Here is a 27,928-nt window from a genome sequence, read left to right on the forward strand (position 1 = left end):
TGTATTTTTTGCATGGGAGTTTATTCAGTTTTTCTGGGGAGATTTAAAAATTATATATACATAATATATAATTATATAAATAAGTAAATGTATATATAATTGTGTAATTGAAATTACACAATTGTATTGTATTGGAAGGAATCCAGGCAACTGAAGTTCCCTGATGCTCAGGTTTCATTAGTTTCAGAGTAAATTTACCTCTGAATGTGTGTGCTAACATTATGGCAAACTAAGGTTTGAAATTGTTGGGTTGGACTGAGGCTTTGGGAACAACACACAGCTTAAGGAATGGCGTCCTTGAGCTGAGCCTTGAGAAAGGACAGAATTTTTTATAGTAGTCTGGAAAAGGATGAACTTCTGGAATTAACTCATCCTCCTGTGATTGATTCCCTTTCCTCAGGAAAATAAATCTATCTATAACATTATTAGGTTTATGTATAATGTAAACAAAATGCTTATTTCAGTGTCTGGCACCCAGTGATTAAGTGCTACGAGCTGAGAGAAGGAGGTGAGAAATGCTTGGAATATAATAGGAAGTGGTCTGAAAAGCAGACAGGAAATCCAGAGTGGACAACTGAATGTTGGAAACAGTGGGCAAAAGAATTTAATTGCAAATGAGATTTTTCTAGGAGCGAGATAAGTTAGAGGGATTGTAGTCGGAGTGTTGTATAGAGTTGGGTCTAGATTGTAGAGATCTGTACTGTGCAGTATGGTAGCCACTGGGCAATTGTGGCTATTGAGCGCTTAACATGTGGCTAGTAGATTGCTGCTGCTGCTAAGTCGCGTTAGTCGTGTCCAACTCTGTGTGACCCCATAGATGGCAGCCCACTAGGCTCCCCCGTCCCTGGGATTCTCCAGGCAAGAACACTGGAGTGGGTTGCCATTGCCTTCTCTGGCTAGTAGATTGAGGAAACTGAATTTTTAATTTTAATTTAATCCTAAGTAGCCACATGGTGAGGGGCTTCCCTGGTGGCTCAGTGGTAAAGAACCTACCTGCCAATGTAGGAGGTGCAGGTTCGATCCCTGGGTCAGAAAGATCCCCTGGAGAAGAAATGGCAACCTACTCCAGTATTCTTGCCTGGGAAATCCCATGGACAGAGGAGCCTGGTCACTACACTCTATAGGGTCATGAAAGTCAGACACTACTAAGCAACTAAACAGCAATAACAAGTGCTCAGTAGCCACGGTTAGTGCTACCTTATTGGAAGCACAGATGCACAACTTTACCATTATCACAGAAAATTCTACCAGACAATATTGCTAGATTATGAAGGGTAAGTACTATGAAAATTTAGAGAAGGGAAAGATATATTTGTGAGTGTGGAAGACTTAGGGAGTGGTTTGCAGAGGAGGTGTTCCTTGGTGAGGGTAGCTTTTAGGGAATTTAGGGATGATTTTGACTAGTATGTTAGAAAATGATTAGAGGTAAGTTTGACTAGCTAGAGCCAGAGAGTTCTTACGCTGCTATGACAGTTTGGGCATTCATCTGTTAAACTGTGTGAAATATAACATATTTGGAAAAATTAATCTGGCAGTTGTGTCCTTAGGTGAATTATAAGGAAAAACTGTTAAAACAAAAGATGAGCTTTAAGGTGATTGGGAAGTGAATGAATCACTGTTGTGAGGGTGTGGAGGAGAGAAGAGACTAGAGATGTAAATTTGAGAGTCATGGGTGTACAGGTAAAAACAAGTACCCTTCTGACTCATATCTGCCTCTTGGGGCATCTTTTGTCCTTGAGTATAAGTAGTTGTAGAACCTCTGAGGTTCTGTTGTTGTTCAGTCTCTCAGTCACGTCCAACTCTTTGTGATCCCATGGACTGCAGCACGCCAGGCTTCCCTGTCCTTCACCATTCCCAGAGCTTGTGCAAACTCATGTCCACTGAGTCGGTGATGTCATCCAACCATCTTGTCCTTTTCTGTCGGCCCCTTCTCCTCCTGCCTTCGATCTTTCCCAGCATCTGTATTTTCCAGTGAGTTGGCTACTTCCCATCAAGTGGCTAAAGTATTGGAGCATCATCCTAGCCCCTCCAGTGAGTATACAGGACTGATTTCCTTTAGAATGGACTGGTTGGATCTCCTTGCAGTCCAGGGGACTCTCAGGAGTCTTCTCCAACACCAGAGTTCAAAAGCATCAATTCTTCGGTGCTCAGCTTTTTTTATGGTCCAACTCTCACATACGTACATGCCTACTGGAAAAACCATAGCCTTGACTAGATGGACCTTTGTCCCCAAAGTAATGTTTCTGCTTTTTAATATGCTGTTTAGGTTTTGTCACAGCTTTTCTTCCAGGGAGCAAGGATCTTTTAATTTCATGGCTGCAGTCACCATCTGCAGTGATTTTGAAGCCCAGAAAAATAAAGTCTGTCACTGTTGCCAGTGTTTCCCCATCTATTTGCCATGAAGTGATGGGATCAGATGCCATGATCTTAGTTTTTTGAATGTTGAGTTTTAAGCCAGTTTTTTCACTCTCCTCTTTCACCTTCAGCAAGAAGCTCTTTAGTTCCTCTTTGCTTTCTGCCATAAGGGTGGTGTCATCTGCGTATCTGAGGTTATTGATATTTCTTCCAATAACCTTGTTTCCAGCTTGTTCTTCATCCAGCCCAGCATTTCACATAATGTACTCTACATACAAGTTAAATAAGCAGAGAATTTTACTTAAGGATAAAAGATTCCCAATCCTTTGTGTTCAGAGCATTCAGTCTTTTGAGTTGGTGCCGCTGGTAAAGAACCAAACTGCCAGTGCAGAAAACTTAAGAGATGCGGGTTTGATCCCTGGGTTGGGAAGATTCCCTGGAGGAGGGCATGGCAACCCACTCCAATAATCTTGCATGGAGAATCCCGTGAACAGAGGAGCCTGGCAGCCTATACTCCATGGAGTCGCACAGAGTCAGAAACAACTGAAGCCACTTAGCACAGCACACAAATGAGTCCCAATTGTTTGTGTTCACAGCATCCATTCTTTTTCTCAGGGTGACAGTTTTTATTTTTTAGAGTTTGTATGATTCTTTCAGATGGTTTTTAAACTTTTTTTAGCAAGTGGAAAAATCCTTTTTTACAAAATAGAATTTTATGTTGTTGACCAGTTGCTCAGTCGTGTCCGCTTCCCTGTCCTTCATTATCTCCCAGAGTTTTCTCAAACTCAAGTCCATTGAGTCAGTGATGCCATCCAACCACCTCATCCTCTGTCCCCTCTTTATCCTCCTGCCCTCAGTCTTTCCCAGCATCAGGCTCTTTTCCAGTGAGTTGGCTTTTCACATCAGGTGTCCAGAGTATCAGAACTTAACTTTAATCTTGTATTCTTTTTTCCTTCAAAGGGCTTGATGTCTTAGGCAAAAGCTGAACTACTGCAGTAGAGAGGATCTTACTGTTGGTCTTTGTCTCAGAATTTGCATATTGCCCAGTTCCATAGTAGGCCCTTGTTAAGTGATTATTCATTGAATGTTTTGGACTGATACGCAGGGGGATTAAAGGGCTGAATTTTGGAGACAGAGGGGTCAAGCATTGTTGAGGGGTAAAAGGAGAAAGGAGGCTACATACTGTAAACATATATTACATTTTCTAACCCCTTCCCTCTCTGAAACTTTTTTCCCCTCCTTGCTGCTTTACCCATTACCCTGAGGTCTGTTCTGTAGTTTATCTCAGTCAAATAGGATAAAGTTTCAGTTCAGCTCAGTCAGTCAGTCGTGTCCAACTCTTTGCGACCCTATGGACCTCAGCACGCCAGGCCTCCCTATCCATCACCAACTCCCAGAGTCCACCCAAACCCATGTCCATCAAGTCGGTGATGCCATCCAACCATCTCATCATCTGTCATCCCCTTCTCCTCCTGCCCTCAATCTTTCCCAGCATCAGAGTCTTTTCATATGAGTCAGCTCTTCACATCAGGTGGCCAAAGTATTGTCAGCTTCAACACTCAGGACTGATTTCCTTTAGGATGGACTGGTTGGACCTCCTTGCTGTCCAAGAGACTCTCAAGAATCCAACACCGCAGTTCAAAAACATCAATTCTTCAGCCCTCAGCTTTATAGTCCAACTCTCACATCCATACATGACCACTGGAAAAACCATAGCCTTGACTAGATGGACCTTTGTTGGCAAAGTAATATCTCTGCTTTTTAATATGCTGTCTAGGTTGGTTATAACTTTCCTTCCAAGGAGTATGTGTCTTTTAATTTCATGGCTGCAGTCACCATCTGCAGTGATTTTGGAGCCCAGAAAAATAGTCAGCCGCTGTTTCCATTGTTTCCCCATCTATTTGCCATGAAGCGATGGAAGTGGATGCCATGATCTTAGTTTTCTGAATGTTGAGCTTTAAGCCAAGTATCTACATTTCTGGGAGATTTTATTGTAAAATCTCTATGAGATGTTTACCTGATCAAGTTTATTTTGTTTGCCACTAGAGTTTCAGCTTATTAAGGACAGAGAGACTCATTTACAATCATTTTCTCCATTGTGCCGTGTTCTCAATGTTTAGTGTTTGATAGATAAATTCATGTGTTAAATAAGATTCTTAGAGCACATCAAAACTGTTCAATTTATCCATAATTGTTTCCATTTTCTAATCCAATCCATGTTTTCAGTAAAACTCTTATGTCTACTCCCTTGGCTCTTGACTCCCCAAATCTGTGGTCATGTCATTTAAAAAAAAAATAATAGCAGCCAGCCATCTGGAGCTATTTCAGAGATATTTAAAAATTAAAATAGATTATACTCTCTCTGATCCACAAGATTTCGCATTTCAGAAGCCTAATAAGTTAGCTGTGTTTATGTGGAAGCCATGTTGTCCTTGCCCTGTCTCCACAGCCAGTAAGTTGTTTATTTTATTCATTTTGTCTTTTCATTGAATCCAGGATAGAGAGCTGTTGTTTCTGTGGCTTCTTGAAATCTTTATTGGGATGGGAGTCGAAATGATGATTTGACAGTGTTCCAAGGTGTTTTTCCTATTTCCTATGGAATAGTAATTGGAAGTACAGATTGGCATTAGACAGACTTGTTATTCTAGTTGACTATATTTTTGTCTGACTGAGGACTATTTTAGTCTTTTTTCAAAGCTATGGTTTTTCCAGTAGTCATGTATGGATGTGAGAGTTGGACTATAAAGAAAGCTGAGCGCCAAAGATTTGGTGCTTTTGAACTGTGGTGTTAGAGAAGAATCTTGAGAGTCCCTTGGACTGCAAGGAAATCAAACCAGTCCATCCTAAAGGAAATCAGTCCTGAATATTCATGGGAAGGACTGATGCTGAAGCTGAAACTCCAGTACTTTGGCCACCTTAAACTGACTCATCTGAAAAGACCCTGATGCTGGGAAAGATTGAAGGCAGAAGGAGAAGGGAACAACAGAGGATGAGATGGTTGGATGGCATCACCGACTTGATGGACATGAGTTTGAGCAAACTCCGGGAGTTGGTGATGGACAGAGAAGCCTGTTGTGCTGCAGTCCATGGGATCACAAAGAGTTGGATGCGACTGAGCTGAACAAGGTTGATGACTGTTTGTAATATCACATTACACATTTTAGCAGAGAGATAGATCGATAATAATCTTCGCTATCCTAAATTGCTCTGCCCCACAATAAAACATTCAGTAGGACTGCTTCCTCTTTCTACTTGTGACTGGATTTCCTCTTTATAACCAGTGTTAATTAGTAGTAAGGCTTGTAGTCTCCATTTCCCCATGACTTACTTCTTAGTTTGTGTTCATATGGATTCTTTGCTGTGATCATTCGACTCTCTTGAGTCACCAGTGTTTTGTTTCTTTAAGCATATGTACCTGTTTATTGTTTTTGACTGTTGCCATTTGCAGCTTTTATTCCCTGCCCACCATCCGCACCTCTGATTTGGTTTCTGAAATTCTTTTGCTGTTTTCCTATTTTTCCCTATTTCCTATGGAACAGTAGTTAGAAGTACACATTGGCATTGGACGGACTTGTTATTCTAGTTGACTGTATTTTTGTCTGACCGAGGACTATTTTAGTCTGTTGTTGAAACTTGCAGTATGTGAACATAACATATATGTACATACAAATGCACGCACAAACAGTTTGTAGTTGCAGAGAGCGTCAGAGTCGTTAATTTGAATTTCAGTACTATGATGTGAAAGTTAGTTTGGGCTAAATCTGAACTGACAAAAGATTGTTTCATGAGTGATTTTGTTTTAACGGTTACCTGTTAGGAGCTCACCTGTTCTTTGTTATTTGCTTATTTCCTTTTAAAATTGAAGATAGAAAGCAATTCACATTTACTTACAGTTCCAAATTGAGTTTCTGACTTTAGACGTCCACTGTATTTAGCTTTCCCTGGTATAATCTCCATATAGGTAGAGTATAGAGAGATGGATGAAAGTTTGGCCAACCTCTCAGAAGACGAGTATTATTCAGAAGAAGAGAGAAATGCTAAAGCGGAGAAGGAAAAGAAGCTTCCTCCACCACCCCCTCAAGCCCCACCTGAGGAAGAAAATGAAAGTGAGCCCGAGGAACCATCTGGTGAGTTGTAGTAACTAACCACAGTTTTGTTTTATCTTAGAAATAAGAATAAATGAATTTACTCTTATTCTGCAATGTTATTGATGTCTTTGGTTTATACTCTGATATTGGCCATGTGTATTTTAGTATGTGTATATGTGCATATACATGTTTACACACATACATATACATACGTAATGGTACTGACATTCTTTTTGTGTGCATTTGTACATATAGGAGGAAAGTAAAGAAGGAGGGTAAAAGGATAATGGCTATGTAAGGCAGTTGGAAAGTTGGAGAAAATGAACAATTGGAGAAAACATACAAAAGTCAAACCCAAAGAACCAAACCTCTCACTGGTAACTCTGATTCAGAATTTAGAGGTAGAATGGTTCAGAAATTATTCTAGCTAAATTGTGCCACTTACTTTATGGTTAGATACTTTCTGATAAAACTGTCATGGTGTGTATCAGTTTTGAAGAGGGTCTTTCTGGTGAACGAATGTAAAATGTAGTCTAAAGTCAAAAAGAAAAGGCCTGAATGCCTGTCGTTTAGTTATTGAGCCCTGTACTCAAAAGAATGTGGTGAGAAAAGGCTATGAAGAGATTCTAAGGTCACAGTCTTCCTGTGACCTGGAAAGATTGCTGGAGTCTATGGTACTGTTTTCAGAGCTATAAACATCTTTAAAAATTCTCACTAACATCCCTTCATGAGTCCTGCTGAAGATACCCAGGCCAATCAGGAATGCCCTTTTGTTTTGCAAGACCAGCCAAAGTAGAATCTTAGTTAATATTTCATATCTTCTGCCTTTAAAGGCATTTCATTAACTCCTCTTGACTTTGGATTTTTACTAGTTCTTCTCTTTAAAATATTTTCTGTATTTCCAGTATCAGCTCCAGGCCCATTCACCTCACCAATTCTTTTAGTTCTGCACCTTTTAAAAATAAAGTACTTGTTTCAGATCCCATCTGTTGTATGTTGCATCACTTTCATAGGTACCCTGATTAAGACATACTATCTTTAAGAAATTTTATCATTTTTTTAGTTTTTTTGTGGTTGTTGCTGTTTTTCTCCTTTATTATGTTATATAAATACCCAGAAGTTACTGTATTTTTTTTAAAGGGATTAATACTGATGTATCACTTGAGAGTGTAACAAATCAGATATTAATTTAAACTTAGAACTTATCAAACAGGTTCTGAGGTTAAAATTCAAAAATAAAAATTTATAATTTATAATAATTGTAAGTACGTGTAATGAAAGTATACAATTTGAGTGCATTTAGAAAAAGATTCTGGGTTTAATTCTTCTTAAGAATCAAATTTTCTAAGAATGGTTTTCCTAAAACTTTCTTAAAATGACTTATCAATTACTTCCTAGGAGTGGCATATGGGAGTAATGTCCCTGTGGCAAATGTACCTCAGCAACACTGCCTCTCTTTTTGTTGATTTATTTTTCCTCTTCTTTCTAGTCTTTTACATTTAGCTCTCTCCCCTTCTTTCTGTCCTTACTCCCAACTCTCCCCTTGACTCTGCCCCTTTCTTCTATAACTTTCTTTGATTCTTGCCTTTCTTTTCTTCTGCCTTTGCTGTAGATTTGCTTATGCAACACGTGGTAATAATCAGATAATCTGATATCTCTGATACTGCCTCCCTCTCTTTTTCGTGTGGTTGTCAGTGTCTCCAGGAAGAAGCTGATTTACTGGTTAAGTTGATACACACTTAATCCTCTGAAAATTTTAAACCAAGTCTTAGGGTTTTCTTTCTTGTAAAAGAGGTTTTTTATTTTGCTTTCTTTTCCCATAAATGTCAGGTACTGTTTCTACAAAAAGTAAATATCTTAGCAAAGGGATTTAGGATCTGTGGAACTGTTGTTATGCCTTTATGTTCTAGTTCGTTTTAATCCAGTGGTTTAGTTTAAACAAGTCTTAAACTGTTTAATAATTTGGAGAAAGTTAAAGTTTATTTTCTCAAGTTTAGGGTATCTTCAGTGCTCAGAAGTTTGTTGATTACAGCCAAAACTTCTAACCATTTGTGCTTATGAAAGTAGTTATCTTTCCTCTAAAACAACTTAAATTTTTTAAAACATTGTAGGGTGAATTAGCAAAGTACTTTCCCTGGGAAAGTAGTGGTAACTTACTGGCCTGCAGAATTTAGAAATAGTTTGGGTCCTCATGGTGAATAATTAAATATTATCAGGGGAGTTCAAATACGTAGTAACTGTCCAGGTTTTCCAAATCTCGTGTCCTATCTGAACTAGTTCTGTCACTTAAGTTTTCATTCAGGAATGAGTGGTGGCTTTGTCCTATGGGTATCTTAAAATCTTGAGAGACAATGTGGGTTTGATTCTTTATATGTGTGTGTATATATATATATCTATATATGAAGATTTGTTTACTTACCTTTAGCTGTGCTGGGTCTCTGTTGCTGAGTGCCATCTTTTCTAGTTGTGGTAAGCGGGACTGCCCTTCACTGTGATGCGTGGGCTTGTCATTGAGGTGGCTTCTCTGTTGCAGAGCACAGGCTTAGGGCATACTTCGGTAGTTGCGGCCCATGGGCTCTGTAGTTGTGGCTCCTGGGCTCTGGAGCGCTGGCTGAGTAGTTGTGGTGTGCCTGCTTAGTTGCCATGCAGCATGTGGGATCTTCCCAGAGCAGGGACCAAACTTGTGTCTCCTGCATTAGCAGGTGGATTCTTAACCACTGTGCCACCCAGAGAAGCCCTAGGTCTGGTTCTGTGCCAAATCTTTTCAGTCATTTTAGGTGATAACTAGATATTAACTTGGAGGAGGAAATGGCAGCCCCCTCCAGTATTCTTGCCTGGGAAATCCCATGGACAGAAGAGCTCGGTGAGCTACAGTCCATGGGGTCTCAAGTGTCGGACACAGCTTAGCTACTGCACAACAACAACAAGACGTTAACTTAGTCTCTTAAAATATAGCAGGTTTGAATACATTTCATTCTTACCAATTTTTAAACATGTTTAGAAAATTTGCTTTGCTTTCCATAGTGTTAATCTTTAGAATAAGCTATTTTGTTAATTATGAAATCACAATGTGATATTCTGAAGTCAGTGGGTCAAATGATTTGATTGGAGAAGATTCCTCTAGGAGAGTTCTAAGAGGAGGCTAGAAAGGGAGGTTGGAGCCTTGGGTACCAGGCTAAGGAATTTGAACTTAATGTCCTTTGAACTCTGGGAGGATGTGGTCAGAGGTAGTAGCACTGAGGTCTTTTGAGTAAAGGATGTTTACCAAAATACATGTTTTGGAAAAATCAACCTATCTGCTATTTAAAGGGGAAGTAAAGGAGTAAAGAGACTGGGATTGGAGAGATGATTTTTAGACTTTTTAGTAATTTAATTTACTGGATCTTGATCAGAAGAAAAATGCTGTCAATATCAAAGTTGAATTTCTGTAGAAATAAGAGGTTTGGGTTTTGGGAATTTCCTGGCAATCCAGTGGTTAGGACCCCACACTTTCACTGCCAGGGCCTGTGTTCGATCCCTGGCCAGGGAACTAAGATTCCGCAAGCATGTGCCATGTGCCCCTTCCCCCCAACCAAAAAAATAAAAGTTTGGGTTTTTTTATCTTTGAACTTACTTGGGAAAAAAGCTTTCTGTTCTGGGTTAAACATTGTTTGTAGATTTGTCACTTTTTAATTATAACTTAATGTGGCATGTAGTTCCGTGTAGTTACTTGGGTAAATGTATTTTTTGTACTAAATATTGCTGCTTATATTTAAAATTCACCTAATTTATTTTCTTAAAAATTTCCCATCTATTTTTACATTTGCTGTACACTTCTGAATATATTTTAACAAATGATGGTTTTATTTGGTTTTCTAGAACCTTTTCTATCAAGATAAAAGTGGTTTGTGTTTTGGGGAGTCATGGCAACTCAGCCTGAACAGGTTGTCTTTGGCATTGCATGTTTGGTTATTAGTGGTGTCACATAATAGTAGAGCTTTGATAAAATAGAGTGAAATCTCAGTGGGAGTTTACATACTGATTTAAAATAATTGCCCCTCTGTTAAAGTAGCTTTCTGTTGGAGAAAAGATTTCTTCCCCTTTTGAATCAATTGTTACCCTCTGTACCTTAGATTATTCCTCAGTGAGGTTTTACTATGTTAACTAATTTGCTAGCACTTTGTTTTTTATTTTCATACAAAAACATAATTTTTTTCCCCTTCACTGCTTTTCAGCAATTGAAATTTTCCAGGAAAATCTCACTAGTAGTTCCTGGATTTAAATTTTGTATTGGATTACTATTTAGGGACTCTGGTTTGAGATTACTGTTTAGGAACTCTTAACTCTTGAGGTTAGAGGTAGCTTAGTTGTATATAGCTTAAGACTTTTATTCCCCAAACCCAAACCCTTTTATGGAAACGTATTCTAAAATAAAATGAAATTTAAAATATGTTATTAAGTTGCCTGTCTTAAGATTTCTTCACAGTAATGAATTTCTCAATAGAAACATCAGAAGTATGTTTAAAATATATGTATGTGTGTGCATGTGTCTTTTGGGTACCATTTTTCCAGACTCAGTGCTACGCTAATACTCTGTAATGAAACTCGAAGGCTTCCTTCCATTAACCATTGTTTAACTCTTTAAATCAATTTTGTTAGATATTGTTTGCTGGTCAGTGACTACTCTAAATGACTGGGAAGAATCACTTTACCTCCTTGTTTAAGGATTCTGGTAAGAACAGGAAGGAAAGTATTTCTCTTTATTGTACCTGGTAATTTTGGAAGTGTGTGGTGTATGTGTTTGAAAGAGATGTAAGCTATTAAGCAAATTATAAAACATTGAGACACGAGAGACTGGTATGACAGTTTTGTGTAGTTTTAATAATTTGAGGACCTTGATCTTGTAATAATCATGCTGTAGATTGAAAGTATATTTTAAAAATCACACAAAAGGAGATGTAACCTTAAGTAGTAAAAATACCCAAAAAACCCCACTAAATTTATAGAAAATATACCAAATGTATCTTTATGGGTTGACGAATTTAGCTTAAAACTGAGTGAAATTTGATCACAAGTAATAATATAATGAAAATATCCATATGACAAAAGATTGATGACCAAATATTTGGTGAATTGCTTTATTTGGTTCAGCAAAAATCCAAAAGACAGAATCTTTTGGATCATGCTTTAGACCTTGATACAATTAAATTTGACCAGAGAAGAGCTGAAGATGGACCTTCCTTCAAAAGGAAAAATCAGTGGTCAGTCCCAATGTTTGTAAATGGTCCTTAGGTTTTTGTTCTTCTTTGTTTACAACATGCCCTGGCATCTTCTCTGTGAGGCAGTCACACTGATTGCAATCAGTAAAAGTGCTGGATTCAGCAGCATGGATAGTTACGGTCAGAGTTCAGGTGAATATTTTTGTTTTTCGTGCTATAAGTGCTCTCTACTGGCTTATCCCAGGCTTCTCTCTGTCCATGCCTACAAGTGCACAGCCCCCATACCCAGCAACAGACCCTCTTTTATAGATTTAATAGAAGTTGCTAGGAAATTCATTCCTGAAGAGTTGTATATGTTGCCATTTTGGCCTGTAGTGTCAACTAAGTGCCTGAAATCATTTGATTTTTCTTATCATATGACGTGTGATGCATACATTTAGAAAACAGACCTAGGATTAATTTTCTTGCCTTTTTTTTTTTTTTGTATAGCATCATTTCAGTGTTCTGATTTGGAACTATGCTCCAGAATAACTTACTAGAGATCTGGGGGAAAATGTCACAGCCTGAAAAGGTAATCTAGATCAATTCAACGAAATTTTTATATTTTGAGAGATGACTAAAAATGGACCAACGTGTATATTACTATCCAATACATGGTCCCCACTCTTAGATAATTTGTAGCTTGATATGAGATACAGCTGTATTATTGTCAGTGGCAAAATACCCTTAAGTGTTACATTATAGAATAAGAATTTGGAGAGAGAGGCAGAAAGGGTGGAAAGGAAGGAAGTCTTCAGATTCTTCTTTACTTACTGGAAGAATTAAAAAACAAACAAAGAAACCCAACAAGGAAGGGGATTGGTAGTATAAAGGAGAAAAATGTATTACAGAGACATTTTCTACACAAAATAAGATTCCCTCAAATGTGCAACTGCTCATTCTCTGTATTTTACATACATTAATTGTAAAACTATAATGTTTTATTCCAGGCATGGTGCTAGATTCTGAGGGTTCAAGGCTGAAGACTAAGTCGTACAAAAAATTCACAGTCCAGTTTAGGTTTATAGATATATTAATCGACAGTAATGAAGAAACAATACAGTAAAAGTGTATTCAAAGTTTGATGAGATCTCAGAAGTTGTTTTCAGATGTTTTTCCCAAAATTGGATTTTGGAAGTTGTACTTTAAACATAAAAGAATGAAATTAGGCTTTTATGAAGCAGTTTGAGAGCCTTGATTTTTAACTGTTTACTGCTTTTGGCTGATAAGAACCTTTGAATGAGATGCTACCAAGTTACATTTGGTGTTTTAGAGATTGTGCTGCTTTTCTTAATGACTGATTTTATTTTATTATTTTGCTTTATTTTCTATTAATGCAAAACAGTAATTTGTTTAGTTGAACAACTTTATTTTTATAATCTCCTTGTGTTCTTTTTGCTGCCATGGTTTATTTGGTGTGATCATGGATAATAGAAGAGCAGGATGGTTTGTGAGGATTTTGTCATCTGCAAAATGGGTCTTGATATGAGGATCAGATGAGAACATATGCACTCCACTTTTGTGTACAAACATCTTGAATTTATTAAACACAGAGTTGAACCAGGAATAAAGTGGATTGGTGGAGGTATTTTTATTGAAGTATAGGTGATTTACAATGTATTAATTACTGCTGCGCAGCAAAGTGATTGAGTTATACGTACAAATATATATATATGTTTAGTTATATGTATATTCTTTATTTAGTATTCTTTTCCATTATGGTTTATCACAGGATATTGAATATAGTTCTCTATGCTATACGGTAGGACCTTATTGTTTATCCATTCTGTATATAACAGCTTACATCTGCTAACCCCAAGCTCTGAGTCCATCCCGCCCTGAAACCCCATTCCCTTGGCAACCACTAAGGCTGCCACAAAAACCACACTGTTCTCAGTGTCTGCGATTCTGTTCCATAGGTAGGTTCATTTGTGTTATAGTTTAGATTACACATATAAGCGATGTCATATGGTATTTGTCTTTCTGACTTGCTTCACTTAGTATGATAATCTCTAGTTGCATTGGATTGGCATTTTAATCAGGAGAAAACCAGGTGAGGTTATGGATTAGGTTGGCATATATATTCTGTCACTTTTGGAAACTGGGAAGTGTTTAGGCCCATTTTCAGTAATGTGAATAGATCTTTCTTTGCAAGATAGATCACTCTTTAAGCTTTCATATGTTAAATCATCAGAAGAATGGCAAATCTTGACAATGTAAACCTATGTATCAACTATTGAGATATAACATGTTAAATTTTGCCATATTTGCTGATCACAGAGGTTTTAAACATTTGAAAGTAGGATTGTTTTTACTTTTGCTATTTTTTTAGCATTTTCTGATATTTGAAGATAGAAGAGTACATATGATTAATTTATTTCTAAGAAGTTGTATGTTTTTCATAGTATTGTAGACTCAAATTATACTTCAGATGGAAGTATAATTTAATCTAATCATAACCCAGGAAGGTGCAGATAGCCAGAATTCTGAAAAACCTACCTGAGCAGGAAAAGGGAATTCTCCTATTGGGAAATACATTCATGGTTATCAGTTGTGTAAAGGTATAATGGTTCTTTTAATAGCCGGTCCAGAATAAAGTTCCATATTGGCCTTTTTAAAAGCAGGTAAATAACTATAAAAATAAGCTTTGTTTTTAACTACTCGGACATAGATTAAGCTTGGTAGTTGAGGAACATAGCATCCAAATTGTAGATTTTCCTTGCAACATTTTGAAAAGTAAACTACAAACCAAGATTTTGCAACAAAATAAGGAAAATCTGCTGTATGCAATGTGGAGGGAAATAACATGTGAAGAACTCAGTTCTTGCAATTGGTTTCTAAAAGCTTTGCTTTCATCCCTAGCTTGTAGGGCTTTTACTTTCTTCTATGTAGGATCCCTGCTGCTGAGCTTCTCAGTTGGTCCCACGTTTAAGTTCTGGAGCAAATCTGTGCTACACCTTTCCCAGTAGTACAGTGAAAAAATCCCAGGCAGGCTCCTACCTCAGGCAGCAGTTTTCTTGCTTTTCAGACTTTAAGGTTATCTATTCTTAGTTCATTAATTTAAATAACAGTGTAACCCTAGAATTGCTGCTCTAATTGGAGATTTCGTTTTGGTTAATTTTGTTGGAGAGTATTGATCAGTGTTTTGTGTGTGTGTTAGTCGCTCAGTCATGTCCAACCCCACGGACTGTAGCCTACCAGGCTTCTCTGTCCATGGAATTCTCCAGGCAGGAATACTGGAGTGGATTGCCATTCCTTTCTCCATCGGTCATTGTTCAGTTCAGTTCAGTTCAGTCGTTCAGTCGTGTCCAGCTCTTAGCGACCCCATGAATTGCAGCACGGCAGGCCTCCCTGTCCATCACCAACTCCCGGAGTTCACTTAAACTCATGTCCATCGAGTCAGTGATGCCATCCAGCCATCTCATCCTCTGTTGTCCCCTTTTCCTCCTGCCCCCAATCCCTCCCAGCATCAGAGTCTTTTTCCAATGAGTCAACTCTTCGCAGGAGGTAGACCCCAAAGTATTAGTTTCAGCTTCAGCATCAGTCCTTCCAAGAACACCCAGGACTGATCTCCTTTAGGATGGACTGGTTGGATCTCCTTGCAGTCCAAGGGACTCTCAAGAGTCTTCTCCAACACCACAGTTCAAAAGCATCAATTCTTCGGCGCTCAGCTTTCTTCACAGTCCAACTCTCACATCCATACATGACCACTGGAAAAAGGTGTTTTTAAATACCTTTGATGTACTTCAAAGGAACCCCTGAGGCTCCTTTAGGCTAATTTAGATCTACCTTTCTGAGCCCTTACATTTCTTTCAGCTGCTATAGATCATTTATTCTTCTGCTGAAAATCATAGTAGAAAAGTTAGCAGAAAATAGTATATACCATTTTTAAGCCACCTCTCACTAAAGCAAGGACAGAAAGGCAGCATGAAGTGGTTGGTGCTGGTCACCAATAACTCAATTTTTCTCAAATTTTTTTTTTTGTCATTTACATGGACCAGTTCCTCTTTGTGTCTTTCCTTATGAGATTAACATATAGCTGCTTCAGACTCTTTTACCTCCATGCTAATTTAAAATTTCTTAGTCCCATTCTCACTTGTGAGCTCGTCTTTAATTTCCCACCATCTTTAGAGTGAAGCGAAGTCGTTCAGTCGTATCCGACTCTTTGCGACCCCATGGACTGTAGCCTACCAGGCTCCTCCATCCATGGGATTTTCCAGGCAAGAGTACTGGAGTGGGTTGCCATTTCCTTCTCCAGAAGATCTTCCCCACCCAGGGATTGAGCCTGGGTCTTCTGCATTGTAGACAGACGCTTTACTGTCTGAGCCCATTTAATTTTACTAATTTTACTAATCTGTCTCCCAGATTTACTGTTTATACATTTTATTATTACTGAAGTCCATTCTCCTGAACTTTGGAAGCTTGCAGTCATCTTGAAATTCCCTTATCTCTTTCATCAAATCTCTTGAAAAGTCGTGTCTTCCTGTGCAGTTTCTTCAACTTGTTATATGCCTCATCCATTTTTACTGTCTCCTTTTTAATTTTAGTGGATTTTGCTTCATATCCAAATTATTTCAGTAGTCTTTCTATTGAATCTCCTTCATCTAGATCACCTTTCCCCTCTGATCTCTCTGGTACAAAGTGACCAGATTAGTTTAATTAAAATGTCACTTGTTTTATTGTTTTCTTGGTAAAAATCATACTGTTCTCCTGCATTACTAATAAGACCAAGTTTAAGTTTTGGCCCTGAAGTGGGTACATTTTTGCCTATCCTGTGTGTTTCCCACTGCTCTTTGAGATCATCTCCTTCATTAAGCAGCATGCTGTGTGCAGTTCTTTGCACATACCATATCTCTGCTTTTCTCCTTGCTTTTGTAAATGTTTCGGCCCATGCCAGTGGTTTCACTGCTCCCCCCACCCCCAGTCTCTCCAAATCTCTCTGGGTTTGTTCAGAAAAGCTTCAATGATTCCCCCAAGTCTGTACTTGTTTCCTCTTAAAAAATAAAAGTTTCTGGGTATTTTTTCATCTTTCCCCAAGTAGATCGTAAACCGTTTGAAAGTAGGCACTCAGGTCTTCCCGAGTAGTGTAGTTGTAAAGGATTTGCCTGCCAATGCAGGAGGCAGGAGAGACTCAGGTTGGATCCCTGGGTCAAGGATATCCCCTGGAGTAGGCTGGGAGGCTACAGTTCATGGGGTCACAAAGAGTTGGATACAACTGAGTGTGCCTGTGCCCGCGCGGGTGCATGCACGCGCGCGCGCACACACACACACACACACTATTCTACCTTTGATTTTGTGCATGGCAGTTTTTGTTTGGGTTTTCAGTAAACATTAAATTTGTGAGGTTATTAAGAAATTCAACTTGAGTGTTAATATAGTAGACACTTGTGTATTCAAAGATGGTTTATTGAAAATTTTTTTTTTCCTTTGCTAGTTTGATTGAAGTCAATCCTTGGCAGTCATTTTTATTCTGTAAATTTTGTAAAATTTTGATTAATTGATTTTCTGTTTAAAAACGATTGCTTCCTCTAAGATTTAGAAGTTTGTCAAAATGTTTATAAAAATTATCAATGTGTTTCCAAGAAACTAGTCAAAATATGATGAATATGTTGTTTAGTATGTTAATGGGAACAATAATCCAGTAATTCTCACTTCCATGCCTGGCTAAATGAAAATATTTGGAAGCAACAGACTTCCTCTGAAGATGTTGTAAGAGTATGAATTTTAAATTAACAGTTTTGAATTAAGATGAGAGTTTGAATTAAGATGAAAAAATACTCAGTAGTGTGACTATAACTAAAATACTTCACTGTTTTTCAAGAATAACTTAACATATTTGCAGATTTACTAGAGGATGACTGAAAGACTGCTATGTAAAATAAACCGAAAAGATTTTCAACTTGGAGAAAATATGCACAAATAAACTGTGTTAAGAGTCTGTGCTTCAGACTTGAGAATTGTGTGTGTGTGTGGTGGAGGGAAGTGGGGTAAAAACAACAGGAAGTATTCTCATGCAGGAATACCAAATTAAGTTAATATTAAAAAGTTGCTTTGTGTAATTTTGTCTTCTGTTTTGGATTTGAGCTCATGGAAAACAAAAACCATATTTGCCTGATGTTCCATGTCTTTGTACCACTGTAAGAAGAAAAGTTCTAGGCCCGAAAGACCCAAAGAACAAATGAATACAGCATTTTACGTGTTGTAGTCAGAGACGCTACTTGGATGGAAAGTTAGCTACAAGCATTTTTCTGTGTGAAAGTGAAAGTGTTAGTCACTTAGTCATGTCCAACTCTTTGAGACCCCCTGGATTATAGACCACCAGGCTTCTCTGTCCATGGAATTCTCCAGGCAAGAATACTGGAGTGGGTTGCCATTTTCTTCTCTAGGGGAGCTTCCTGACCCAGGGATTGAACCTGGGTCCTCCTACTTTGCAGGCAGATTTTTTTTTTTTTACCATCTGAGCCACCAGGGAAGCCCCATTTTTGTGTGTATTTTCTTAATGAAATGATTAATACTCTGTTAAAAAATAAAGGAAATTAATATGTAATTATAAAACTGTTTCTTATGCCAATTGTATTGCATGATTCTGTGCTTTAAATATTATATAGCATTCTGGCAAAATGAATCTGAGAGCTAGTAAAGTGCAAAAAAAAAAAAAAAAAAGAAGATGAAGAATTGGCCTAGAATACCACTAATAAAGATGATGCTGTTTTCCACTGTCTTGGAGAAGTATTCACCATCACAATACTCATGAGTATATTGTGATTAGAGAGAAAACAGCAACCTTATCTTTACTTTCAAACAGGTTATCAGTGTTTGCCAAGAGATGTATTGTTCATTTACCTAATTTAAAGCACTTTTTGTTTTTCATCATTTCTTACATGTTTATATCACCTTCTGCTTGGTTTTTTCCTGTTTTTCTGCTTAAGTAATACCCCAGAGTTTCACTTCTTTTTTTTTTTTTGACTGCTGCTATAAGAGATACCTTTTAAAAATCTTTCTAGGATATTTTTCCTTGTTTCTCCTACAATTTTTTTTTTAATCAAAGAACAGTCTCAAAAAAAAAAAAGAAAACAGTGTCTTTATAAGAATTTTGTTAGTTACTCTTCAAAACCAGAAGACCAAAAAGATTGCCTTACCTTGTTGACCTTCTGAGTACGTAAGTCAGGGGTAAGAACTCCATATTTCTATGAAGTACCATTGATAGAAAAAATTGGTCAATAAAGTACATAGCATGTTGTATGACATGTAGTGGGAGAAGAAGGAAAATCATAGAAATAGGAAGGATTAAAATAATTAATACTTAATGGCAGGCTTGAAGGTGTTTTTTGTTTTTACTTATTAAGAAGTGATCAGATGCCATCATGACAAGAGATGGTTATTTTCATTCTTTGTTAAGCCAGAAACATAATTTGCGAAAGAGCTATATTATTATTTCTAATACCTAAATGTTCTTCTTGGAAATGATTTCATTGTTTTGAGCCCCTTTCCTCTCTTTTCTAAAATATAGTTTAATTTTCTGATCTAGTTTGGTTCTATTTTGGAACCAAACAAAATTATGACAATAATTTTTACTCAGAAACTTTTCAACTCTGAAAGTTTTTTAAATTAATTAATCTGTGTTTATTAAGAATGAGCATTTTTTTACTTAAACTTTAAAATATTAAATGTAGAGCTTGCATTTTCAAGATAGGTTTACAGATTGGATTTCATAATTGGAGTTATCTCTTCATACGTATAAGCCCTTTTTCAAAGGCTGTAAACAGTAGATCACACACCTTGTAACTTGTCTGAGAAGCATAATCCTCTGGAACCTAAAGGACACTCTTCATGCAAGAGCAATGTGAAATAATTTTAGAATGAGATTCTATTCTCCTTTGAAAGCAGATCATCTAGCAGCATATTATAACATTGTAAAAAATCATTTATGTCTGAATACCTTCATACACTTAAGATGAAAGTGTTACCACAGTCATAGGATCGTTCTTACAGTAAGGGGGTAATGTTAGTTGTATTTTCCTGCTCTCTCAACTCAAATGATGGAATACTCAGTCTGCTTTCTAGTTGAGATTCTTTTAAACTGTTGAATGAAGCTTGTCAAGTTTTAGATTTTTGGGGGATGGTGTCTCATATCTTCCAAAGATCACACTGGTTTTCCCATAGTGTATCAGGTGGCTGGAAGCTTAAGATGACCATTACATCTGTCTTGGTGATTGACTTTGGAAGAGTCTTGAAGATGATCTAACTTTCTCAGATTGAACTTTCAAGCTGTGATACTTTTCTTGAAGCTATTTGTACATTAATTAATACAGAAAATTTCTTAGCAGGCTTATTGTGTAGCTTGAGGTAGATGCTCCCCCACAATCTTCCCTGCTTCAGCCTTTCCCCTTGTGTCTCTCTACAGTACTTGGCATATAACTACAAGCTGTCTTATGTTGTGTTTTAAAGTTTTCTAAGGAAGCTCTGGCATGTTCCCATCTGGCACTGTGTAGTATGTATAGCGAATGAAACTTCTTGTGGAACTGAATCTTGTAGTTAATATCCTTTCTTTGAAGTCAAGGGGAGAATTTCTCATTAAAATTACATCTTTTGCTTATTTTCTTATATATATATGTGTGTATATATATATATACTTTTTAGGTAGAAAGGTAAAGTTTAAGAGACATTGAGCGAATGCTGAATTGTTGCAACTCCAGATCCTAGAGCCCATACCACACCCACTCTCAGTCTAGCGATAAGTAGTAAGACATTTGGAAGCCCTTTTTCCCCATCCAGTCTTGACTGTTAAGACTGACATCAAGGATTTAGCAATGAGAAATACTATGTACTTTGTTCTGCTACCTTTCAACAAGAATCAGTATGCAAAGTTGACATTTCCTGACCAGAATTTGGAAGACTATAATGTGATTCCCTGGGCCTTGATTCCAGAAGAAAGAGCTCTCTGAATATGGGTTTACTAGTTGGTGGTGAAGTCATGAGTCACCAACTGTTAGGCCAGATATTATCCCAACTATATGTCCAGATATTATCTCAATTTATGGAGTAAGGTCCCTGAGTTCTCCTCTTTCCTTCCACAGGGCAAGCAGGAGGACTTCAAGACGACAGTTCTGGAGGGTATGGAGACGGCCAAGCATCAGGTGAGGGTGGCATTAGATGCTTGCCACTTAGCAAGAGCCGCCAAGTCAGGGATTGATGCTTGCTAGTGTCTTTGGCTGTGGTACCCACATTTTAGCCAGAAGCGCAAGGGAAGAACTATAAGCCACAGGATAGAGTAGTATAATAGAAAGTGTAGCCAGAACAAAGGCAAGCAAAATCTTTTGAAGTCCTCAGGCCGATCTCAGCCCTCCACTCTTCTTCATGTTTTTGAGGAGATGGCGGGTACTTTTCTCCCCAGCAGACTTTATAGTAACAGCAAACATGATATAAAACACAGCTTAGGAATCATGGGACCTTTACACAGAACTATAACTTAATAATACACAGAGAGGGGAAGCCATAGACTGAAAAATAAGATGGAAAGGCATTCTAAGATTAGTCAAAGGAATTATGTGGGCAAGTGACTCTTTAGAAATGATTGTTAAGTGGTATTGGATACAGTTTTTTCAACTAACATTATTACATAGTTAATTTTTCAGTTTTAAACATTTTGTTTCTCACATGAAAATTAATTTTTTAAAAAAAGTCTGCTCAAAGTGCTCTTTATTTTCAGACCAAACTATGAGATTTTTAACTTCTAGGGAAAAGTAAAGGGTTAAATGATTTATAGGGGCCCATTTGGAACAGTTAAAGTTTGTTCCAGGAATCCAAAGTAGAGTTGTCTGGATTTCATCCTTTACCTCTTAAAGGATGTTATTGTATATGCCAGTGCTCAAAACTATTTTGCATGTACATTTTAATAGACTTGGAATAGGTATCATTTTTGGAGTTTGTCACTTTTCAACTCTTAAATCTACTTCAAAATTATTACAATTTGTGTACAGCAGGTCCAGGGAATATTTGTATTTTACTCTCTTGGATCAAAGATACTTCAGTGGTAGTATCTAGGGGATCCAGAATGTTAGAAGTAGACTTCTTTAAATGCTGTCCAAAGAATTGAAGTTTGATAATCAGTACATGGTTGTCTTAGAGGAGTTAAAATTGTCATTTATCTGGCAGATGAATCTTCAACAATGCTTGTCATCAAATGATGCATGATTGGATCTTCCATGGAACTGCCGAGGAGCAGGGATAGCTTTTAGAACTTTTAATCTTGAAGAAATAGAGTTTTCTTGTTGCTTTTTGTTTTTACGTGAATAATTAATAAATTTACTCTTTCGCTTAAGAAAACAGTGTGTTGTATTGCTGAAAGTAAAAGCAGACTTCCATACAAAACTGGTGCTACTAATTTAATACTAGTAGAACATGAGCTTTAGGTGTTTCCAGGAATGGTGGTGACTATTCTGAACCCGTCAAGGTCTCTTTAGATCTTTATCTTGTACAGCTTGTTCAGAAGCATGCATTTGTGATATGATCAGTCTGAGTTAGAAAAGTATGCTTATAAGTAATCAGTGTTCTTCTCTTAACAAAACCATGTGACCTTCATGAGTATCTTGGGACCAGTATCATATCTTGACCTTAAAAAATCACATCAAGTTGGTATTTACATCCTAAACCTTAAAAGTTAGTGGGGAACTTGAGGTCATCTTACCTAGTTTTCTGCCTTCAAACATATGGTATTTGTATCACCCCTGTTTTATCATTTAGGTCCTGAAACACAAAGTTAAATGACTCGGCCGGGAATATACCAGCAGTGGAGGAGTCTTGTTTCTTATGCATATACTGTTCCTTACACTCTGCCTCATAGAATCATTTAAAGTGTGCATTTACCCTAAAAATTAAAAATCTAAAGCGTAAGAAATGCTCTCCTTTTTCTTCCTTTTTCTGTCTTTTTATTCTTTTATTTTTAAGCTATTAGTAGACTGGATATAGTGCATCAGGGCTTCCCTGATGGCTCAGACAGTAAAGAATATGCCTGCAGTGCAGGAGACCCAGGTTTGATCCCTGGGTCGGGAAAATCCCCTGGAGAAGGGCATGGCTACCCACTCCAGTATTCTTGCCTGGAAAATCCCATGGTCACAGGAGCCTTGCGGGCTACGGTCCATGGGGTTGAAGAGTCAGACCTGACTGACTAACACTAACATGTGGTGCCTCTGTAGTTACTAATTTTAGGAAGTTCATATGTACTTCTTAGCAGGCTCTTGTTTCCATCCTTTAGCTAGAAATCTAGTTATAGGTAAATTTTATCTACTTTAATGAAGGTGGGAAAGCCAAGAAACTCTCATGGAGTTCTTCTTTTCTTTTCTGTTGTCATATCTCTGTTACTTTATTCAAGATGCTGCCTGTGTTCTAACAGAATTGGGGGGAAATGGTTTCATGGAATGGAGGTCCTAGAGCCTCACTTCCCCCTCCCTTTTTCTGTCTAATTAATAGATCCACAAAGGTCTAAGTCATTCCCTTAAATATGTAACTACTTTTAGTTTGTTTTCAGAGAAAGTATGAGCCAGTCAGACCCTTAGACAGGGCAGTTAAGCTTTAGCATGACTGCATTTTGAAAGGTGATGCTGGGAATATCCTGTGTTGAAGTGGTAAGACAAACAGAGGGCAAGACTGGTATGTAGGCAACCTTGGGGCTTTTAAAAATGTCTTTGAAACATTCTGAATTTCCAGAATACCAGGCTCTGTTAAGTACACACAGACACCAAAGTATAAAACTATTCCAGAGCCAAGTGTAAATTACTTGTGAATTGTGTGTACTACTGATACTTTTAATAATGATATTGTAAAGACAATTGTATTCTGTAAGATTCTCCCCGTTAAAGGAGATAGCAGTCTGTTCATTTTGCAATATTTGTAAAAGAAAAAATGTTTTGATTTAGCTTCTGAGCAGTTTAATTTCCAAATTTTTTGTTTCTTTGGGGAAAAGTTAGATTTTTAAATCTTGTACTTTTCATCTTGATTTTGATAATGGTTTCCTTCTCTGAAATACTAGTCTCATCCTTAAAAGCTAGAAGGAAGGCAGTAATTACTGAGATTTTTAGTAATTTAGTAATTACTAAAGTAATTTTTAGTAATTTAGTCCGTTTTTCATGTTTTAAAACTTTAACTTTAAGAATAATTGGGTTGTTTTTTTTTTAGCTATTATGCAGAAGTTAGGGATGGAGAATATTGTTATTCCACATGTACATTAATGTTACAACTTTGGGCTTCTTTAATTCCTTTTGTTAAACTTTTGATGTTTGATCAAAAGATAATTTAAAACTCATGACTGATATAAAATTTGTTGTTACATTTTCTCCAGATTTCTCAAATTAGACAACTATATTAAAGTGATTTCTGTTGATAACGCTTGGAATGAGAAACCATATATAATGTAAAATTTAGTGGGTCTCCCCCCGCCCATCCCCCCCCCCCCCCACACACATGGTTTTTCTGGCTGTCATGACAGTAGTATTTTGCAATGGCATTGATAGTCAGGGACCACTTATTAAACATATGTATAGAAGATATATAACTAAGAAAGAAAACTACCCTGTTTGGGGGAAGGAAAAGTAAAGTTTATAGAGTTCATTGGTTTTCTTGTTAATAGTATACACTCGTGAAATATACCAAGATATAACCTATATTTGGTTCAAATACTCAGGGTAATTGAGTAGATAATATTTCTTATAAATGTAACATGTTTTTAGACTTGGCTTTATTTTTCGTTTAGTTTATTTATTATGATTTCGGAATACAGGACTGGGGACTTGGAAGCTGTAAAGTATTGGAAACTTTCAGTTTACAGAAACTGTCAGTTTACTTCTGATAGTCACCATTTCTTCTTTTCATGCCTTGATTTCCTGCTCTACCCTCCACAGTATGGCCGTTATTCTTTGTTTTTTTCTTAGAGAATAATTTCCCTGAGAGTCTTTAATTTTAGGTTGTGATTCATTGACTATGAGGATTGTTAATTTGATCTAGTGTTGTGAATACATTATTTGTGCCCTCATTACTTACTGTGGATGAATGGGTTTTAATGTTTGTCTCCAAGAACAGCATTCCCTAATGTACAGTAGCATTGGGCATTTTTGCTTATCCTCTTGTTAATCATTGTTTTTTCTAAATCATGTTTAGACATCTTTACGGAAACAGTGCCTCAGTAGCTTAACTGTGGTTCTCTGAGCCCCACCTTGCCTGCTTTCTTCTCTTTGTTCTCCTGATCTCACCAATGCCTTTTCTTTAGTGTTGCTTTCATCATCAGTGCTTTCAACTTCTTGTTTTTTTGTGCTTTTAAATGATTAAATATGGATATCTGGTACCTATTTTATTACTTACATAATTACTTCAATGGTACTGAATTTTTAAACTCTTTAAATTGTGTCTTGATATGTGCAGAAGCTGATGGTTAAGTGTATATTTATAAGATCACCCTAGATAGAGAGCACCAAATCCTAACCCCTGGACTAGCAGGGGAAGATCATCTTAGAAATAAAAGTAAAATATATGAAATGTATTTCTTAGGACGTCTTATAAAGATGTACTTAACCCCCAGCTTATAAAAATTTCAATTTAATACCCAATTTAAGACTTACACTTGTTAAATAAATTATATATATGTATATGTAGTACTATCACTGACTTAGAGCCAGACATCCTGGAATGTGAAGTCAAGGGGGCCTTAGAAAGCATCACTATGAACAAAGCTAGTGGAGGTGATGGAATTCCAGTTGAGCTATTCCAAATCCTGAAAGGTGATGCAGTGAAAGTGCTGCGCTCAATATGCCAGCAAATTTGGAAAACTCAGCAGTGGCCACAGGACTGGAAAAGGTCAGTTTTCATTCCAGTCCCAAAGAAAGGCAATGCCAAAGAATGCTTAAACTACCGCACAATTGCACTCATCTCACACGCTAGTAAAGTAATGCTCAAAATTCTCCAAGCCAGGCTTCAGCAATATGTGAACTGTGAACTTCCAGATGTTCAAGCTGGTTTTAGAAAAGGCAGAGAACCAGAGATCAAATTGCCAACATCCGCTGGATCGTCGAAAAAGCAGGAGAGTTCCATAAAAACATTTATTTCTGCTTTATTGACTATGCCAAAGCCTTTGACTGTGTGGATCACAATAAACTGTGGACAATTCTGAAAGAGATGGGAATACCAGACCACCTGACCTGCCTCTTGAGAAACCTATATGCAGGTCAGGAAGCAACAGTTAGAACTAGACATGGAGCAACAGACTGGTTCCAAATAGGAAAAGGAGTACGTCAAGGCTGTATATTGTCACCCTGCTTATTTAACTTCTATGCAGAGTACATCATGAGAAACGCTGGGCTGGAAGAAGCACCAGCTGGAATCAAGATTGCTGGAAGAAATATCAATAACCTCAGATATGCAGATGACACCACCCTTATGGCAGAAGGTGAAGAGGAACTAAAAAGCCTCTTGATGAAAGTGAAAGAGGAGAGTGAAAAAGTTGGCTTAAAGCTCAACATTCAGAAAAGTAAGATCATGGCATCTGGTCCCATCACTTCATGGAAAACAGATGGGGAAACAGTGGAAACATGTCAGACTTTATTTTTTGAGGCTCCAAAATCACTGTAGATGAATGACTGCAGCCATGAAATTAAAAGACGCTTACTCCTTGGAAGGAAAGTTATGACCAACCTAGATAGCATATTCAAAAGCAGAGACATTCATTACTTTGCCAACAAAGGTCCGTCTAGTCAATGCTATGGTTTTTCCAGTGGTCATGTATGGATGTGAAGAGTTGGACTGTGAAGAAGGCTGAGCACCAAAGAATTGATGCTTTTGAACTGTGGAGTTGGAGAAGACTCTTGAGAGTCCCTTGGACTGCAAGGAGATCCAACCAGTCCATTCTGAAGGAGATCAGTCCTGGGTGTTCATTGGAAGAACTGATGCTAAAGCTGAAATTCCAGTACTTTGGCCACCTCATGCGAAGAGTTGACTCATTGGAAAAGACTCTGATGCTGGGAGGGATTGGGGGCAGGAAGAGAAGGGGACAACAGAGGATGAAATGGCTGGATGGCATCACCAACTCGATGGACGTGAGTCTGAGTGAACTCCAGGAGTTGGTGATAGACAGGGAGGCCTGGCGTTCTGCAATTCATGGGGTCACAAAGAGTCGGACACGACTGAGCGACTGAACTGAACTGACTAATATAGTATATGCAGTAACATATTTTACTTGCAGTTAGTAGTAAGGCATTTATAGTGTTTCTACCAGAAAAGATGGATTTCTTGCTTTCTTTTGTCTCTTCATTGTAGTCGCCTTCGTTTCTCTCACTGCTTGCCAGCAGTTGAACTATGAGAACTAGTGGATGGTGCTGTTGATGAGACCATATGTTCGTTATTAAATGTTAGATCCTCTTCATGTTCCCTGTTGTTGTCCTAAAAAAAGTATGTGATTGTGTTTTTCATTCCGTAGCCTCTTTTGCTTTCTTGTTAGTCTTTTCTCCTTTACTCTTGTTCTTTAGTTTTAAAATTTATTATATACTGTTAATAGTGCTAATTTTAGTTAAGAGTGTCCTCAAGTATTTTAAAGCTTTTTGTGGATGAAGAAAAGATTCTAAATGCCTTGTTACGTTTTTTAACGTATATTGTTTCTCTCATTAGTAAACTGATTTTAGGAATGTTAAGCTCAAAAGAATGACTACTTTTTAAGGGTGTTTCAGCTTTTGAGCAAATTGAAAGTTTGTTTTTTTTTTTTAAAAAGGAAGTGAGATCAGTCTGTGAACAAGCCAAAGCGCTACAGAAGTTCTTCAGGCAGAAAAGGAGTTTGAGGCATAATCATTATCCCTAGTTCTATATTCACTTGCACGTTTCCCAGAAACCCGTTGCTTTTTTTTGCTAGGTGTGGAGGGTGCAGCTTTCCAGAGTAGACTTCCTCATGACCGGATGACTTCTCAAGAAGCAGCCTGTTTTCCGGATATCATCAGTGGACCACAGCAGACCCAGAAGGTTTTTCTGTTCATTAGAAATCGCACAGTAAGTTTCCTTGTTAGTTTTTTCCCACCTGAATTCTAAAAGGTACATATTATTTTATATAGAATACAGGGGGGAAAGTAGAGAGGAAAGAATTTTTAAGTTACCTATAATACTATTATCCAGAGATAAACACTGTTAAAAATTAGTTTTTTTCCTCTAGGTATTTTTTTAAATGTATATAATTTTTCTTACAAAATTGAGATCCTCCTTCCATGCATTCTTTGGATT

The 27,928-nt window shown here is 37.4% G+C and overlaps 1 protein-coding gene across 3 annotated transcripts in view; it reads left to right on the forward strand.

Moving 5' to 3' along the window:
* Positions 1-27,928, forward strand: part of KDM1A (lysine demethylase 1A) — a 66,033-nt gene that overhangs the window by 4,649 nt on the left and 33,456 nt on the right. The window contains exons 2-4 of one of the 3 annotated variants that reach the window (XM_086327818.1): positions 6,317-6,482; positions 20,758-20,817; positions 27,567-27,700. In XM_086327818.1, coding sequence (XP_086183944.1) covers positions 6,317-6,482; positions 20,758-20,817; positions 27,567-27,700 — 360 coding nt within the window. Of the gene's footprint in view, positions 1-6,316; positions 6,483-12,130; positions 12,213-20,757; positions 20,818-27,566; positions 27,701-27,928 lie in introns of those variants that run through there. The other 2 variants (XM_086327836.1, XM_086327829.1) reach the window with 2 other exon arrangements.

Source organism: Bos grunniens, chromosome 2, assembly GCF_055505025.1.
Source record: "Bos grunniens cultivar Pamir isolate PY7600 chromosome 2, Bosgru_T2T1.0, whole genome shotgun sequence".
NCBI classification, from domain to species: domain Eukaryota; kingdom Metazoa; phylum Chordata; class Mammalia; order Artiodactyla; family Bovidae; genus Bos; species Bos grunniens.